Raw genomic sequence first — 20,576 nt, 5'->3', positions numbered from 1 at the left:
ACCCAAACTAATTACAAGACCTCTTCTGCATTGAGGCTGGCCTTCCCTTTTAAAGGGAATTTTTATTATTATCGTGGATGGTGTACAAACCACATTGGTAGTGACCCCGGGTGTTTTGGACAATGCATCTAAACCTTGAATTTACAATTAATCTGTGCAAACACTATTGAATCATAGATTATCAATGATTGAATCTACACGGAAACAACCATGGCCTCGAGTAATCAAATATAAATGTATAGGGCCTATATGGAGAGAGGTCAGTTTTCCGCACGGTCAACCATAATTAATTTGAACTTGCACTGTGTAGAATCAACGTCCAACGAGCAAAAGAGCTTCTGTGTATTGGTATGTTATTTATGTGTTGTTAAATGGTATTATTTTCTACATATTTATTACAAACTGTTTGATAATATCCTTATAGCTATATTACATACACGCTACAGGCCCGGGCTACAGGTCACAGGTTTTTAGTAATTTAGCTTAATTTGACTGCTTTTAGTTCGTAAAATTTTTATTTATGCCTGAAATGCCCAATTGTGAATGTAAATTCATGTACAATTTTTGTACATATAACAACGGACTGAGGAACGGACTGAATTATATTCAGCTATTGTTTCCATTTTGAACGCTCAACTTGGACAATGTTCTCAATCAACTGATTCGTCGGTCGCAACACATAGTGGCGTAGAGGGATTTTAAAAAATTTCCGTTTCACATATACATGGCGTATAGGTTTAATAGTTTGAACCTTAAACTTCAATTACAAATGAAATCGGGTCACTGAGAGATAACAGTGGAGGAGTATCGACTCCGTTATTAGTAGCATATCCTTCAAAATCGTTTTGATCAGAAACAGGCCCGTACGCAGGGGGGTGCGGGGGGTGCGACGCACCCACCCAAATTTGGAAAAGTATACAAAAAGTCCAAAAATTTCAGAATTTGCGAGCGTAGCGAGCCAAAAAATCAGGGTTTTTACGCTTTTTGGACAAAATGGTCCAAATTTTAGGAAGAAAGTCCACTTTTCACAAAATTTGGAAAAAAGGTCCACTTTTTCAAAATCAGCACCCCCCCAAATGAAATCCTGCGTACGGGCCTGATCAGAAACGTATTTTGTCCTTCACGTACGCCACTATGTGTTGCGACCGACGGATTGTACAATCAAACGTCCAGTTTTTTAAAAATTCGGTGACTTTAGAAGGGGCTGTGTAATAATTATGTGTACCCCGGGAAGTATCAAAATGGTCTACCAAAATCGCTACCCCCCCCTCCTCCCCCGAACATGCCAAACAAGTTTTGCCCCCCCCATTTTTTATGACGTACAACCCCCCCCCCCCCCTTGTGATGTGCCAAATAAATCCCCCCTTAACACAAGATTTTTGGTTTCCAAAATCTTAAAAGCTTAAAATGCCTGACCATAGGCCTATAATGCGAGCGCAGCGAGTAAGACATTTTGCATGTTTGAACGTGTTACGTTCATAACGTTTATTTTGAATATGGGCCAAATCCACGAATAATGGCATACACTGGGAAGATCAGTACAATTAAGGAAAAACTGCTTCTGCTATACGTCTCTGTTATTGTTTTATTGTTGATGTTTTCAAAGCAGACAATCGGTTCTTTACATCAGTGGGATAACTTGGATTGCAATCATATATACATCATTAAATTAACCAACAAATCTATTATTTATTCCAAATCTTGTGATACCTCATGCATATTGCCAGATATTTAATTAGGGTCAACAGATTATAATTTCCTTCCAATTTAGTTCAAATAAAAGCATTGCTGAAAGTCAATATTTAATAATGTTTCTTAATTATAGTAGAAAAATTATGTTATAACCCCAAATTGTTTAAAATTACGTAGAGATGTTGGAAAATTGTGACCGGTGCCGATATTTTCAAAATTTCATAAGTTATCGAAAATGATAATTTATAGAAAATAATACGGGGAAGCACTTTTAGTGTATAACTCTGTAATTTTTCCAATTTAATTATCTTGTATTTAAGGGATGGGGTATGAACGTTTGCACAGTATTTATTGTGGGACATTAGAGCACATCGGACATATCGAATTGCATTCTGAATACGAAGAATGTCCTTCTGATATCAAATAATTTAGATTTTTGAAATTCGCAATGTAATACACATTTTATGGCAAATCATTACAAATTGATATTTTTTATATTTAACAGTACTCAAAGTTAACTTTATAAATCTGATGATTTATACTGAAAGTGTATGTAGGTGGGATGAAAAGCCGACGATCAATTGGAAATTTTGACCTTTCGTATTGAAGATATGGATTTTTTTCCCAAAACACCAACAAAAATTAGGTCTTTTGGGGAAAAAATCCATATCTTCAATATAAAAGGTCAAAATTTTCAATTCATCGTCGGCTTTTCCTCCCAGCTACATACACTTTAAGAATATATCATTAGATTTATACAATTTGCTTAGAGGACTGTTATATATCAAAAATGTGAAAAATATCAAATTTTAATAAATGTGTATTACATTGCGAATTTAAAAAAATCAAAAATATTTGATATCAGAAAGACATTCTTCGTATTCAGAATGCAATTCGATATGTCTGATGTGCTCTCATGTCCCACAAAAATACTGTCGAAACGCTCAAAACGCTCATTCCAGATCCCTTAAACTCCAAACTAAAATGTGTCACAGGGAAAAATACGAGTGTGTTAGTCTTGTCATGATAGTACCCGAAATCTACTGTACTAAACGTGCCCCGTTGTCTGATCAATAAACCTTTGTGAATGTATTATGAATGGTCTTTTGTTCAGATTAGTGAATACAAATTTATATTTGGTTGTGTTTGTAATTGAGGGGACACTGAAATACAGAAATACAACACTTGTATTTTCTTCTCCTATATGTAATCACATTGGTTTATTAAATGAATAGCTATGAATAAACAGTTGTTTAAAAAAATATGTTATACACATTGAAATAAACTAAATTTCAATTTTAATACTATCTTAGATAATCAGTAAATACAATTGAAACACCTGCATGATTAACTCTTTATAGTCTCAGATTGGAATACTATATCCATCACTGTTCTTCAATCATACGGAACGTGTTATCCAAACTCAAACAGTTAAGTTAAAAAAATATATCAAGGTTGGAGGAAATTTGCTAAGTATGCCTTAAAATACTTTAATATGCTTGGTATATTAGGCCTATATTTGTCTTTTATTCATTGATTGGTGAATTATGTTACCATTATTTTGCGTTGCGAAGTAGCTAAACTTTCTTTATATATGGCCTCGTTTGCGCCTGGACGGTTCTATAGATTTTACCAAGCAAATGGCTATACGCCGTAGAAGTGACGTAGTTAATCGGATTAACTACCATAGCAATAGATGAATACAATTTTGACCATATCGCCCTGCACTACAACGTTCGCGCGGTACCGATGCATTGAACCATAGATGTCAAAGAAAGGCTGTTCACTCTTTGAAAAGAGCGGTATTGTATTCAATCTATGTTTGCTGACATACACAGGGGATTAGTGCAATCTGCTTGTAGTGCAGGGCAAACTATTCAAAAATTGTATTCATCTATTGCTATGGTAGTTAATCTGATTATGACGTCACTTCTACGGCGTATTCGCCAGCGAAGTGTTACGTGTAATCCGATTATCACCAAGTCAACTGGATCATGCTTTTGAGTTCTACACCACGATCAAAATGATCGTAACACAAAGTCTATGACATGACTACCAATTCCAAAAGATGCGTGATCCAGTTACCAGGGAGTTATGTAACCACTTCGCTGGCGAATCCCCTCTTACAACCCATCGACAGATCTAATTTCTATAATGAGGTGTCACCGGGCTTGGAACAGATAATAACGTATAGATGAGTTGATCTCAATGTTTATCAACAAAGGCAAGGGAATGGTATATCGATATGCTTGAATGAACCCATGCAACTACTACACTGTTCAATAGCCTTATTGTGATGTAGCGGGAGTTTTAAAAACACAAGCCCTGAACAAAATATGCACGAGCCCTGAACAAAATAAGCATTTTTCATTTTAACCCCTATATTGCGGATTTACACCCCTCCTAGAGTTAAGAGGCTGTCATTTTTTCGGGATGGGGTGGGGTATAGAAGATTTAGACCAAAAATAGAGGAACAATAATATTTGTACACTAACAATAGGGGGTTATAGAATTAATAAGGGATGGTGACGCAAAATTTTCGCGTGCTGGGCACACATTCTTTTAACTTGCGATCGAAATGTGCGCCCAGTTTTTAGTTAATTTATAACGCTCGATTTTTGCGCGCTCCGCGCGCCTTCTTTACACTTACAATCAAAATTCTAATACGCTCCAGGCACTTTCTTCTTCTGATATTCTGATGAGTAATTGATCAGCAAGTGCATCCAATTTAATATTCAAATGAAGCGTTTTAAGTCAGGGGTGATAAAGTAGTGTAGATTGACGGCTAAAGGTTGCTTTAAAGGCCTGAGACACGCAAAAACATAACTTTGGGATACGTGATTATGGTACAATTTTCTCAAATGGGGCATATTTCGGGGTTTTTTCGTGAGAGTCACCTGCCAGGTAAAGCTTTAATATGCTGTTATAGGTCAGTAACCAATTTAATAGCCCTTTGTCCGAAACAATGGTATCAATATTGTTTTATGAATAGTCTGTCAGCCAATCAATTCGGCATCAAAGGTAGAATGCTTATAATAACCTTCATAATGCAATCGGAAGCATTTTTGCCATTGTATAGAGGCCTTGCATGTGACGTATCATCCCGTAAATATGGCGGACTACTCAAATGCATTCAACAAAAGCATGATTGCAATCTACCGCCGTGACAGTTCGTCTCACACACATAACCCTGCACTATACGATCAAATAGGTTGATGACAACATTTGATTGAATGGACTGCACTCCGCCATAACTACGGTGAAAGACACCGGTTCAAATCCTTTGTTTGGAGCCAATCGATAAAAGAATGCAGGGCCTCTATGGTTGCATGATTTCGTACCATGATGTTTATCATAGCTTATTATGTCACAGTAAACATGTTATTCCTCTGTTACAGATTGACAAAGATGGCGGAAAGTGATCAACCCAGCACTCAGGTTCGGGTCATGTTATGGGCTCCTCCACAGTCTCTCTCAACATCATTCCAGAAATGTTTAAGCTTCGTTGATGACATTCAAATCATTAATGAGCCCTATCAATGTGCAGCAGCTAACAACCCTGACCCCGTCATAACATGCACTCCAGATTCAATGCAAGAAGTAGTGCAAGAAGGATACAAGAATCCTCTTGGTGCCTTCATTTCTGGTGTGGAGAGTGTCCAGCTGGAAGAAGATCTTGAGAAGGTGGTATGGGATAACAAATTATGCACGCCATCTTGGGTAAAGAATCTTTTGGAAGGCGAATTTCCAGGAAAGAAGGTGGTCTTTGCCAAAGATATCATTTGTGGAATACGAGATCAGTATCACATGATTCCCGAAGGATACAGACACACTTTCCTGATTAGAAACCCAACGAAGTTGACCCTTTCTCAGCGGAGAATATCAAAGAAGTTGTTTCCTCTACCTGAAGATGAATTCAGTCTGTTAAAGATTCCACTTATTTTCAGAGATTGGTATGAGCCCATGCTGGATTTCATCCAATATTTGAAGGATAAAAACATTGAGAAGAATCCGATCATAATTGACGCAGACGATCTTCAGGATTACCCACAATCCATTGTGCGCCAATATTGCGAAGCACTTGGGATTCCATACAGCGACAGGCTTCTACGTTGGCCTGCAGGGAATGGGTGTGTAAAGAACACTTGGCTGGTTTCTAAACTTGCTCTTCAAGGTAATGAGATCATTGGATTTTACAAGTCAGCACTTGCAAGCACCAAGTTTGAGCCATCTAAACCAGTGCCACCTGCCAATGAAATTCCAAGTGATGTCTTTGAAGTTGTAAAACATGAAGAAGGTTGCTATCAGAAACTTTATGAGATGCGAATCATGCCTAATAAATGCTGAAAATACGTCTAACTTGAATAAAATATATTCTCCGACAATTCAAAAAGTTCAGAGGGGTTCATACACTCTTATTACCAAAACGTGCAATGTAGAACTTTTTCTTAGAGTGTACGATGTCAATATCTAGTTAACCCGTCATCAACCAATTTACATCTATTCAATTCAATATGGGACAAGTGTATCTTTACACTTTGAAAACGTCCAAATAATATTCATGATGGTTTCAATAGATATCGATAGATATTTTGCCAATTTTGCCCGGCAATTTTGTGACCTCTACAAGCAGGGGCATTCGACTTCGGTGTATAGCAGTTGTTAACAATCGATGGTAGCCAAACAAAAACTCATCAAAAAATCAGAAAATCTTATGGCCCAAAAATTAGAAAATATGAAAGCCCCTTTTGGAATAGTATATCCATTGAGCGTGGTAGCTTCTGCCGCACAATCAAACACTCTCAACTTTTGAAGTGAGGGTATGTGTCTGTCAATAGGCCCCCTTTTTGAAGTCGAGTATATACCCGATGACCCACTTTTATACCCGTCATACGCTGTCATACCCGATAGATCCCCCAATATTTTGCCAGGGGGATGGTCCATACAATCATCCCCCCCCCCCCATATGTTGACGCCTGTATGTGGGTTTCTGACCAAATTAACCTCATTGTGGTCATTTTAGCCCCCAAAGTGACCATTTTTGAGCGCTTCGCGCGTATTTGTTCAACTTTTGCACAATATTTCACCAGTTTAACTTCAATATGGCAAACTTGTTCGCACGCTTCGCGCGCATTTGTACAATAATCTTTTTCTGTCGCCAAAAGGTGCTAGATTCACTATACTTCAAAACTTTGTCCAACCCCATCCCCCCCAAGTAAAAAAAAAAATCTACGCCACTGGTTGCCACATTGAATGATATCAACGTAAAAGCGTGTTGAAATTATGGAAAAATTGGTTCAGCACCCCCTCTTTTTAGATTCAGAGCGCACTGGGCATAAATTGGGTCAACAAATCACAACTGCCGTCGGCAAAAATACTTTGGTCGGTACATTTACAAGTTGTCCCCCCCAGGCTCCGAAATCCTGGCTACGCCACTGGTGGTTATGTCCTTGCAGTTGAAATGCTCCATTACATTATTTCACCATGAAACTTGCATGCACACAGGGTGTAGATAATCCCCCTTGTAGCAGAAACTGACACTAACTTGATTCTCATGATTTGTGACTTCAGGGCTCTGTAACTCACCTTTGCACAGTATTTGTTTTCATTTTGTGGGACATGAGAGCACATCAGATACACCAAATTGCAGTGGATACGACAAATGTCCTTCAGATATCAAATAATTTAGATTTGTCTATATCATATACGTTTTATGGTAAATTATTAACCATGCAGAACTGTCTTTAAAAACAGACAACGCCATGGATGAAGATCACGGAAAAATTGACATTTTGAAATTTGACAGTCCTCGAATGACTGAAAGATTTTGGACATATTTGAGTGTATTGCATCAAGGCATGAGCACTTTGCAGAAACTCTAACCCAATTAACAGATGGACTACAGTCAGTCTACTCTGAAGTACAAAGTACTGACGCGGACGCACACATTGTGCCGACTTTGAAGGCATGCATACCTCAGCAGAGACGCAGCACTGCGCACTGTTTACACGCTGTATACGCGAGCATTGTCACTTTGTACTTCAGAGTGGACAAACTGTAGTATAAAATAATCATATATAATCGGAGACTGGATTAATTAAAAAAAATACTAGCTTGCGCGTGACGTCACCTGTCAATCAATCTCAGAAATAATTTGTGTACGTTTGTTTGATGTGACCATTTATTAATTTTTCTAACAAAACGTTATACAATGTTCAATTCTATACCTAAATAATACGAGCAGCTATCACACTAATAAACTGTATGCACACATTTATTTTCTACGCTTCAGACGTCTGTTGTCATTGATCAATATTTGAATCTTTGGAACGGATGAAATATGAGGCATTTACGTAAAATTCTAATTTTTCAAGAACGGTGTGGACGTGTGGTCAATTATTGTCAAAAGTTAAAAAGTGTGTGATAGCTGCTTTATTCTTCAACCAGTTAGTTATGTTTGGTTGGGGCATTAAAATACCCAAATATTTAAGCTTCCGACGATACAGTTCTTTCAGAGACACCCTGTATTACAGACATATACATATGATACATGTACATGCATATACACACCTTATAATAACCCATTTCAAGCAGGACAGTGTCATGTCATAGTCTGCAATACAGCGCATTCCATGGTCTGGTTAGACTTCTCCGTAGTCCACTTGCCCATTTTGCACACTCTGGCTATTACATTTAGGGCCTAAGCATAAAACTCTGATTTATATTGATTTGTGTGCAACTGATAGATTTTCACATCTGTATCTGATCTTTTCAGTCACCGCACTCCCTCTGTTTGTTAGCTTCCCAAGTGGGTTCGCTATCAATACACAGGTAGATTCCAAAATCAGAATTTTTCAGTATTAAAGTGAGCCATTATAATTATGCAAGATAGTGTTGCATTCAATTACTTTTATTGTCACTAATCATCTGATATTTTTAACTCTTTATGACCATTTTACTATTGAATACTTTAATTTTAATAAACATCAGTATAATTTTGAGTTCAACGAAATGGGTTCATCATGACTAATAATAACATATTTTTAATAAATTTCGACTATGGCATAGTCTATGGGCTGGTTTATAAAGCATGTAAAAACTCCAACTGCACCACATTGCAGCTAGGGAATATTCAATATAATGCATACTACTACTAGCTTAGACATAGCTCTGATTATATAATATATCTGTATATATATTGTAAAATTCTCGAGAATAAATCTACATGGTTAAAACTTGGTAGCCCAATTTGGGCCACTTTTCTGCCACTTATGACTGTTTCCTGTCTCATAGAAACCACAGGTGAAGAGAAAAATTGGGCGACTTTTAGGTGATTTGAAATCCACCCACTCCTGCAAGTTCCTGCTCCCTGTGATGCTCCTCTCCATGTGGGTAATTCTACGCCCTCTACATCTCCATGTGAGTAATTCTGTGCCTCTCCAGTACCATAAACGATATCAGAGTTTCACACTCGCAATGCATTGTGGCAAAGTTTTGGTACAATCGAACTCTGACCTTTCGGGAAAATTGCTTTAATCATCAATTATTAATTTATTATTGTAATAATGTTATCAATGAAAAAACATTTTGGATAATTAATTTGTAAAATTACAATATTGTTCTTTTTGTTTTAGCAAAACATTTTAAACGGCATTTTAAAATTAAAATTAAAGAAATTTTCCCGACAAGTCAAGAGTTCAGTCATACAAATTTGGCAAAAACTGTCCCATAAGCATTAGGCATTTAATGCCGATATCACTATTCAGCCCGGCTATTCAGAGATTCAATGATTCTGATGCTGCTGATTAAATATAAGTAACATCAGTTGGCACTGAACTGCTGAAGGTATGGATGTAGACTGCAGTCCACTACAGCAGGAAATTGTGAGAATTTTGTTTTTAAACATATCCTCTCGAAAAAATTTTCACTTCATCCCAATCATATTTACAATAGTAGAAACCATAGTAATGCTGTGAGATGTTAAAAACGATGCGCCATCTATCTGTAGCTGCAATGGGAAGGAACATACAATATTGATAACGTAAGCTTCAGGCTAATGAAAGAAATTACGGCGAGAGAAAATGCAACAAGATATAGATAAGTCTTCTTCCAAGTCAAGGCGGTACATTCAACCATGGTGGCCATCTTGAATGTGGGAAAAAATACTACAATGAATTACTTCATAAACATTTCAAATGTTTTTAATGATTATTCCTCATTCCCCAGGCTCATAAGAAGTTTTGAAATTCAATACTATGATTCAATAATTCAATACTAAGATTGCCGTTCCTGCCATGGCGGTCATCTTGGATGCGCAGGGACGGGAATATTAAGTGGTTGTGCGCAGGGGGGTTAATGAAGCACAAGACAGATAGAGAGAGTGAGGGAGGAATAGAGACGAAATATGAGGAGGGAGACTGGAAGAGGAAGAAAAAGGGTGAAAATAATAATAATCAAGAATTAAGGACAAGCATTGCCATTGGGCTTTACCAGTTGAAATCCACACACCCCCTATAGAAGACATGACCTTAATCTTCTACACAGGGAGTGTGAATTTCAAATGGGGATACATGCTCCATTCGAAATCTACACCTACCCCCATACACCCCACACCCCACCCCATTTTTTGAACAATTCTTAGCTTCCTTATCATTGTAAATACTCATATAAACTGGTCCTTGTATATTATAGAGTGTGACGTTATCGACTTTGTTTGCCATTTATGCTCGTGTTCTGCAAATTGGATCGGGCACCCACTTCAAAAGTTATAATTCGCCAGTGACGCAATAATCGGATTAACTACCATAGCAATAGGTGAAAACATTGTTTGATTATACCGCACTGCACTAGTACGTTCACGTGGTACTTCTGCATTGAACCATATCATGCTGATCACTCGCACCTGTAAGATTAGTATATTGCTATAAGCTGAAGCTTAACTTTATGCTGATTCTATATAGCATTATAAATAAATGGAAACCATTTCATTATTAATCATTATTTAAAACTGACTGAAGCTTATAATTTATTTTATTTTTTATTTTTCAATAGTTTCTGAACACATAATTATCTGTGCTATATCAGCACACCTAAAATCATGCAACTATTCAAATAGTAAGGAAGGCAGTACCTAGTACCTATTTTTTATAAACAAAACTTTATAATGATTTTGCTTGTGTAAATGTCCTTGCCTTAAGTTATTTCTCAAGCACAATAAGCTCCCCTTAAATTGGGAGAGGTGGGTGGGAATTAAAATGGGAATTACAATTTTTCGTCTATCCTGTTTGATAACCAACAATGCATTGAAATCAAATCGCACTCGATGGTGACCTAGCGCCAATCCTAGAGAGGGGAGCTCTCATTAGATGAAGCCGCGACGCTGCCACACAACCACGAAAACGCCCGGGAAAACCATATCAAAAATGAGATCTTTGCGGATAACTTCCGATAATCACCGGCAAATTTCTCACATGTAAATTGTAGGTAGCAGGTGATTACCGGGTATGTTTATTGGACAATGCATCTGAACTTCGAACTTACAATACAAATCTCCTGAATTCTGTGCAAACACTGTTCAATCTACACGTATACAATCATGGTAAAGTAATCAAATCATTTTCATAAGACCCATGTTCCGTACGATAAACCATATTGACTTGAACTTGAACTTTAGAATCAACGCACAGCGAGCAAAAGAGCTTCTATGTATTGGTATGTTATTTATATTTTGGTATATTATTTATATGTTGTTAAATAGTATTATTTGAAAGTATTCTCTTATTATTTTCTACTTATTTATTACAAACTGTTGATAATATCCTTAACATAACCTTTACGTACTACGCTACATACATATCACAGCTAATAAGTTTTCAGTAATTGACAGTTTTGAGTTCGTAAGCAACTTTTTATTTAGCTGTGCTTGAAATACCAAATTCACTATTCGCTGTTGAAGTGGTGATGTAACAGGATTAATTACCATAGCAATAGATGAATACGAGTTTTGAATAGATCATCCTGCATTGAACCATAGATGTCAAAGAAATGCTAATCACTCGCACCTATAACATTAGGGATGTGAAGGAAATCCATCCCATCTTTGCATGGGATTATCCCATGTTATACCATCTTTGTCTATCCCATGCTTGCCTATTTGCTTGCTAGTTAAAAATATAGTAAACCAGGAACTTGTCGCCATGTGTGCACTGGAGCAAGATGGGAGCTGGCTAGCACGAAAAAACATAACTATGACCCTCTACTAAGGTATTGATGAGCCTAAGTACATTCTGCAGTACATTCTGTACTGATCAGCAAGTGCATTCAATTTAATATTAAAATGAAGCGTTTTAAGTCAGGCAGGCGATAAAGTAGTGTATATTGACGGCTAAAGTCTGCTTTAAAGGCTTGAGCCATGCAAAAACGCAACTCGGGATACGTGATTATGGTACCACTCTCTCAACTGTTTTTTTTTATTGAGACAGTCACCTGCCAGGTAAAATAAGCTTTAATATGTTCTTAGATCAGTAGCCAATTTAATAGTCCTTTGTCCAAAACAATGGTATCACTTTTATTAACAGCCTGTCAGCCAAACAATTCGGTATAATCTTCATAATGGACTCATTTTGCCATAGTATGGTTGCATGATTTCGTACCATGACGTTTATAATGTAACGGTAATGTTATTCCTCTGTTACAGATTGACAGAGATGGCAGAAAGTGATCAACCCAGCAATCAGGTTCGGGTCATGTTATGGGCTCCTCCACAGTCTCTCTCAACAGCATTCCAAAAATGTTTAAGCTTCGTTGATGACATTCAAATCATTAATGAGCCCTATCAATGTGCAGCAGCTAACAACCCTGACCCCGTCGTAACATGCACTCCAGATTCAATGCAAGAAGTAGCGCAAGAAGGATTCAAGAATCCTCTTGGTGCCTTCATTTCTGATGTGGAGAGTGTCCAGCTGGAAGAAGATCTTGAGAAGGTGGGATGGGATAACAAATTATGCACGCCATCTTGGGTAAAGAATCTTTTGGAAGGCGAATTTCCAGGAAAGAAGGTGGTCTTTGCCAAAGATATCATTTGTGGAATACGAGATCAGTATCATATGATTCCCGAAGGATACAGACACACTTTCCTGATTAGAAACCCAACGAAGTTGACCCTTTTTCAGCGGAGAATATCAAAGAAGTTGTTTCCTCTACCTGAAGATGAATTCAGTCTGTTAAAGATTCCACTTATTTTCAGAGATTGGTATGAGCCAATGCTGGATTTCATCCAATATTTGAAGGATAAAAACATTGAGAAGAATCCGATCATAATTGACGCAGACGATCTTCAGGATTACCCACAATCCATTGTGCGCCAATATTGCGAAGCACTTGGGATTCCATACAGCGACAGGCTTCTACGTTGGCCTGCAGGGAATGGGTGTGTAAAGAACACTTGGCTGGTTTCTAAACTTGCTCTTCAAGGTAATGAGATCATTGGATTTTACAAGTCAGCACTTGCAAGCACCAAGTTTGAGCCATCTAAACCAGTGCCACCTGCCAATGAAATTCCAAGTGATGTCTTTGAAGTTGTAAAACATGAAGAAGGTTGCTATCAGAAACTTTATGAGATGCGAATCATGCCTAATAAATGCTGAAAATACGTCTAACTTGAATAAAATATATTCTCCGACAATTCAAAAAGTTCAGAGGGGTTCATACACTCTTATTACCAAAACGTGCAATGTAGAACTTTTTTCTTAGAGTGTACGATGTCAATATCTAGTTAACCCGTCATCAACCAATTTACATCTATTCAATTCAATATGGGACAAGTGTATCTTTACACTTTGAAAACGTCCAAATAATATTCGTGATGGTTTCAATAGATATCGATAGATATTTTGCCAATTTTGCCCGGCAATTTTGTGACCTCTACAAGCAGGGGCATTCGACTTCGGTGTATAGCAGTTGTTAACAATCGATGGTAGCCAAACAAAAACTCATCAAAAAATCAGAAAATCTTATGGCCCACAAATTAGAAAATATGAAAGCCCCTTTTGGAATAGTATATCCGTTGAGCGTGGTAGCTTCTGCCGCACAATCAAACACTCTCAACTTTTGAAGTGAGGGTATGTGTCTGTCAATAGGCCCCCTTTTTTCAGTTGAGGATATACCCGATGACCCACTTTTATACCCGTCATACGCTGTCATACCCGATAGATCCCCCCAATATTTTGCCAGGGGGATGGTCCATACAATCATCCCCCCCCCCCCATATGTTGACGCCTGTATGTGGGTTTCTGACCAAATTAACCTCATTGTGGTCATTTTAGCCCCCAAAGTGACCATTTTTGAGCGCTTCGCGCGTATTTGTTCAACTTTTGCACAATATTTCACCAGTTTAACTTCAATATGGCAAACTTGTTCGCACGCTTCGCGCGCATTTGTACAATAATCTTTTCTGTCGCCAAAAGGTGCTAGATTCACTATACTTCAAAACTTTGTCCAACCCCATCCCCCCATGTAAAAAATAAAATCTACGCCACTGGTTGCCACATTGAATGATATCAACGTAAAAGCGTGTTGAAATTATGGAAAAATTGGTTCAGCACCCCCTCTTTTTAGATTCAGAGCGCACTGGGCATAAATTGGGTCAACAAATCACAACTGCCGTCGGCAAAAAATACTTTGGTCGGTACATTTACAAGTTGTCAAATCCTGGCTACGCCACTGGTGGTTATGTCCTTGCAGTTGAAATGCTCCATTACATTATTTCACCATGAAACTTGCATGCACACAGGGTGTAGATAATCCCCTTGTAGCAGAAACTGACACTAACTTGATTCTCATGATTTGTGACTTCAGGGCTCTGTAACTCACCTTTGCACAGTATTTGTTTTCATTTTGTGGGACATGAGAGCACATCAGACACACCAAATTGCAGTGGATACGACAAATGTCCTTCAGATATCAAATAATTTAGATTTGTCTTAACGCGATATCATATACGTTTTATGGTAAATTATTAACCATGCAGAACTGTCTTTAAAAACAGACAACGCCATGGATGAAGATCACGGAAAAATTGACATTTTGAAATTTGACAGTCCTCGAATGACTGAAAGATTTTGGACATATTTGAGTGTATTGCATCAAGGCATGAGCACTTTGCAGAAACTCTAACCCAATTAACAGATGGACTACAGTCAGTCTACTCTGAAGTACAAAGTACTGACGCGGACGCACACATTGTGCCGACTTTGAAGGCATGCATACCTCAGCAGAGACGCAGCACTGCGCACTGTTTACGCGCTGTATACGCGAGCATTGTCACTTTGTACTTCAGAGTGGACAAACTGTAGTATAAAATAATCATATATAATCGGAGACTGGATTAATTTAAAAAAATACTAGCTTGCGCGTGACGTCACCTGTCAATCAATCTCAGAAATAATTTGTGTACGTTTGTTTGATGTGACCATTTATTAATTTTTCTAACAAAACGTTATACAATGTTCAATTCTATACCTAAATAATACGAGCAGCTATCACACTAATAAACTGTATGCACACATTTATTTTCTACGCTTCAGACGTCTGTTGTCATTGATCAATATTTGAATCTTTGGAACGGATGAAATATGAGGCATTTACGTAAAATTCTAATTTTTCAAGAACGGTGTGGACGTGTGGTCAATTATTGTCAAAAGTTAACAAGTGTGTGATAGCTGCTTTATTCTTCAACCAGTTAGTTATGTTTGGTTGGGGCATTAAAATACCCAAATATTTAAGCTTCCGACGATACAGTTCTTTCAGGGACACCCTGTATTACAGACATATACATATGATACATGTACATGCATATATACACACCTTATAATAACCCATTTCAAGCAGGACAGTGTCATGTCATAGTCTGCAATACAGCGCATTCCATGGTCTGGTTAGACTTCTCCGTAGTCCACTTGCCCATTTTGCACACTCTGGCTATTACATTTAGGGCCTAAGCATAAAACTCTGATTTATATTGATTTGTGTGCAACTGATAGATTTTCACATCTGTATCTGATCTTTTCAGTCACCGCACTCCCTCTGTTTGTTAGCTTCCCAAGTGGGTTCGCTATCAATACACAGGTAGATTCCAAAATCAGAATTTTTCAGTATTAAAGTGAGCCATTATAATTATGCAAGATAGTGTTGCATTCAATTACTTTTATTGTCACTAATCATCTGATATTTTAACTCTTTATGACCATTTTACTATTGAATACTTTAATTTTAATAAACATCAGTATAATTTTGAGTTCAACGAAATGGGTTCATCATGACTAATAATAACATATTTTTAATAAATTTCGACTATGGCATAGTCTATGGTCTGGTTTAAAAAGCAAGTAAAAACTCCAACTGCACCACATTGCAGCTAGGGAATATTCAATATAATGCATACTACTACTAGCTTAGACATAGCTCTGATTATATAATATATCTGTATGTATATTGTAAAATTCTCGAGAATAAATCTACATGGTTAAAACTTGGTAGCCCAATTTGGGCCACTTTTCTGCCACTTATGACTGTTTCCTGTCTCATAGAAACCACAGGTGAAGAGAAAAATTGGGCGACGTTTAGGTGATTAGAAATCCACCCACTCCTGCAAGTTCCTGCTCCCTGTGATGCTCCTCTCCATGTGGGTAATTCTACGCCCTCTACATCTCCATGTGAGTAATTCTGTGCCCTCTCCAGTACCATAAACGATATCAGAGTTTCACACTCGCAATGCATTGTGGCAAAGTTTTGGTACAATCGAACTCTGACCTTTCGGGAAAATTGCTTTAATCATCAATTATTAATTTATTATTGTAATAATGTTATCAATGAAAAAACATTTTGGATAATTAATTTGTAAAATTACAATATTGTTCTTTTTGTTTTAGCAAAACATTTTAAGCGGCATTTTAAAATTAAAATTAAAGAAATTTTCCCGACAAGTCAAGAGTTCAGTCATACAAATTTGGCAAAAACTGTCCCATAAGCATTAGGCATTTAATGCCGATATCACTATTCAGCCCGGCTATTCAGAGATTCAATGATTCGGATGCTGCTGATTAAATATAAGTAACATCAGTTGGCACTGAACTGCTGAAGGTATGGATGTAGACTGCAGTCCACTACAGCAGGAAATTGTGAGAATTTTGTTTTAAACATATCCTCTCGAAAAATTTTCACTTCATCCCAATCATATTTACAATAGTAGAAACCATAGTAATGCTGTGAGATGTTAAAACGATGCGCCATCTATCTGTAGCTGCAATGGGAAGGAACATACAATATTGATAACGTAAGCTTCAGGCTAATGAAAGAAATTACGGCGAGAGAAAATGCAACAAGATATAGATAAGTCTTCTTCCAAGTCAAGGCGGTACATTCAACCATGGTGGCCATCTTGAATGTGGGAAAAAATACTACAATGAATTACTTCATAAACATTTCAAATGTTTTTTAATGATTATTCCTCATTCCCCAGGCTCATAAGAAGTTTTGAAATTCAATACTATGATTCAATAATTCAATACTAAGATTGCCGTTCCTGCCATGGCGGTCATCTTGGATGCGCAGGGACGGGAATATTAAGTGGTTGTGCGCAGGGGGGTTAATGAAGCACAAGACAGATAGAGAGAGTGAGGGAGGAATAGAGACGAAATATGAGGAGGGAGACTGGAAGAGGAAGAAAAAGGGTGAAAATAATAATAATCAAGAATTAAGGACAAGCATTGCCATTGGGCTTTACCAGTTGAAATCCACACCCCCCCTATAGAAGACATGACCTTAATCTTCTACACAGGGAGTGTGAATTTCAAATGGGGATACATGCTCCATTCGAAATCTACACCTACCCCCATACACCCCACACCCCCACCCCATTTTTTGAACAATTCTTAGCTTCCTTATCATTGTAAATACTCATATAAACTGGTCCTTGTATATTATAGAGTGTGACGTTATCGACTTTGTTTGCCATTTATGCTCGTGTTCTGCAAATTGGATCGGGCACCCACTTCAAAAGTTATAATTCGCCAGTGACGCAATAATCGGATTAACTACCATAGCAATAGGTGAAAACATTGTTTGATTATACCGCACTGCACTAGTACGTTCACGTGGTACTTCTGCATTGAACCATATCATGCTGATCACTCGCACCTGTAAGATTAGTATATTGCTATAAGCTGAAGCTTAACTTTATGCTGATTCTATATAGCATTATAAATAAATGGAAATCATTTCATTATTAATCATTATTTAAAACTGACTGAAGCTTATAATTTATTTTATTTTTTATTTTTCAATAGTTTCTGAACACATAATTATCTGTGCTATATCAGCACACCTAAAATCATGCAACTATTCAAATAGTAAGGAAGGCAGTACCTAGTACCTATTTTTTATAAACAAAACTTATAATGATTTTGCTTGTGTAAATGTCCTTGCCTTAAGTTATTTCTCAAGCACAATAAGCTCCCCTTAAATTGGGAGAGGTGGGTGGGAATTAAAATGGGAATTACAATTTTTCGTCTATCCTGTTTGATAACCAACAATGCATTGAAATCAAATCGCACTCGATGGTGACCTAGCGCCAATCCTAGAGAGGGGAGCTCTCATTAGATGAAGCCGCGACGCTGCCACACAACCACGAAAACGCCCGGGAAAACCATATCAAAAATGAGATCTTTGTGGATAACTTCCGATAATCACCGGCAAATTTCACATGTAAATTGTAGGTAGCAGGTGATTACCGGGTATGTTTATTGGACAATGCATCTGAACTTCGAACTTACAATACAAATCTCCTGAATTCTGTGCAAACACTGTTCAATCTACACGTATACAATCATGGTAAAGTAATCAAATAATTTTCATATATATAAGACCCATGTTCCGTACGATAAACCATATTGACTTGAACTTGAACTTTAGAATCAACGCACAGCGAGCAAAAGAGCTTCAATGTATTGGTATGTTATTTATATTTTGGTATATTATTTATATGTTGTTAAATAGTATTATTTGAAAGTATTCTCTTATTATTTTCTACTTATTTATTACAAACTGTTGATAATATCCTTAACATAACCTTTACGTACTACGCTACATATCACAGCTAATAAGTTTTCAGTAATTGACAGTTTTGAGTTCGTAAGCAACTTTTTATTTAGCTGTGCTTGAAATACCAAATTCACTATTCGCTGTTGAAGTGGTGATGTAACAGGATTAATTACCATAGCAATAGATGAATACGAGTTTTGAATAGATCACCCTGCATTGAACCATAGATGTCAAAGAAATGCTAATCACTCGCACCTATAACATTAGGGATGTGAAGGAAATCCATCCCATCTTTGCATGGGATTATCCCATGTTATACCATCTTTGTCTATCCCATGCTTGCCTATTTGCTTGCTAGTTAAAAATATAGTAAACCAGGAACTTGTCGCCATGTGTGCACTGGAGCAAGATGGGAGCTGGCTAGCACGAAAAAACATAACTATGACCCTCTACTAAGGTATTGATGAGCCTAAGTACATTCTGCAGTACATTCTGTACTGATCAGCAAGTGCATTCAATTTAATATTAAAATGAAGCGTTTTAAGTCAGGCAGGCGATAAAGTAGTGTATATTGACGGCTAAAGTCTGCTTTAAAGGCTTGAGCCATGCAAAAACGCAACTCGGGATACGTGATTATGGTACCACTCTCTCAACTGTTTTTTTTTATTGAGACAGTCACCTGCCAGGTAAAATAAGCTTTAATATGTTCTTAGATCAGTAGCCAATTTAATAGTCCTTTGTCCAAAACAATGGTATCACTTTTATTAACAGCCTGTCAGCCAAACAATTCGGTATAATCTTCATAATGGACTCATTTTGCCATAGTATGGTTGCATGATTTCGTACCATGACGTTTATAATGTAACGGTAATGTTATTCCTCTGTTACAGATTGACAGAGATGGCAGAAAGTGATCAACCCAGCAATCAGGTTCGGGTCATGTTATGGGCTCCTCCACAGTCTCTCTCAACAGCATTCCAAAAATTTTTAAGCTTCGTTGATGACATTCAAATCATTAATGAGCCCTATCAATGTGCAGCAGCTAACAACCCTGACCCCGTCGTAACATGCACTCCAGATTCAATGCAAGAAGTAGCGCAAGAAGGATTCAAGAATCCTCTTGGTGCCTTCATTTCTGATGTGGAGAGTGTCCAGCTGGAAGAAGATCTTGAGAAGGTGGGATGGGATAACAAATTATGCACGCCATCTTGGGTAAAGAATCTTTTGGAAGGCGAATTTCAAGGAAAGAAGGTGGTCTTTGCCAAAGATATCATTTGTGGAATACGAGATCAGTATCATATGATTCCCGAAGGATACAGACACACTTTCCTGATTAGAAACCCAACGAAGTTGACCCTTTCTCAGCGGAGAATATCAAAGAAGTTGTTTCCTCTACCTGAAGATGAATTCAGTCTGTTAAAGATTCCACTTATTTTCAGAGATTGGTATGAGCCAATGCTGGATTTCATCCAATATTTGAAGGATAAAAACATTGAGAAGAATCCGATCATAATTGACGCAGACGATCTTCAGGATTACCCACAATCCATTGTGCGCCAATATTGCGAAGCACTTGGGATTCCATACAGCGACAGGCTTCTACGTTGGCCTGCAGGGAATGGGTGTGTAAAGAACACTTGGCTGGTTTCTAAACTTGCTCTTCAAGGTAATGAGATCATTGGATTTTACAAGTCAGCACTTGCAAGCACCAAGTTTGAGCCATCTAAACCAGTGCCACCTGCCAATGAAATTCCAAGTGATGTCTTTGAAGTTGTAAAACATGAAGA

The 20,576-nt window shown here is 37.5% G+C and overlaps 2 protein-coding genes across 2 annotated transcripts; both read left to right on the top strand.

Moving 5' to 3' along the window:
- Positions 1-231: 231 nt before the first annotated feature.
- LOC140167276 (uncharacterized) lies at positions 232-6,085 on the top strand. The gene is made up of 2 exons (XM_072190610.1): positions 232-348; positions 5,091-6,085. Exon 2 carries the CDS (start codon positions 5,101-5,103, stop codon positions 6,037-6,039), a length of 939 nt encoding a protein of 312 aa, XP_072046711.1. The 5' UTR covers positions 232-348; positions 5,091-5,100; the 3' UTR covers positions 6,040-6,085.
- A 6,313-nt stretch (positions 6,086-12,398) lies between these two features.
- On the top strand, positions 12,399-13,337 carry LOC140167638 (uncharacterized). Its single transcript, XM_072190934.1, has one exon. It carries the CDS (start codon positions 12,399-12,401, stop codon positions 13,335-13,337), a length of 939 nt encoding a protein of 312 aa, XP_072047035.1.
- The last annotated feature ends 7,239 nt before the right edge of the window (positions 13,338-20,576 follow it).

The sequence above is a fragment of the Amphiura filiformis genome, chromosome 13 (assembly GCF_039555335.1).
Source record: "Amphiura filiformis chromosome 13, Afil_fr2py, whole genome shotgun sequence".
In the NCBI taxonomy this organism is placed as follows: Eukaryota; Metazoa; Echinodermata; class Ophiuroidea; order Amphilepidida; family Amphiuridae; genus Amphiura; species Amphiura filiformis.
The sequence above is the reverse complement of the archived record's forward strand: the minus strand, read 5'-3'. Positions and strand labels throughout refer to the sequence as shown.

Coding starts and splice junctions, on each gene's coding strand:
- LOC140167638 (XM_072190934.1), top strand. CDS start 12,399: ATGGCAGAAAGTGATCAACCCAGCAATCAGGTTCGGGTCATGTTATGG.
- LOC140167276 (XM_072190610.1), top strand. CDS start 5,101: ATGGCGGAAAGTGATCAACCCAGCACTCAGGTTCGGGTCATGTTATGG.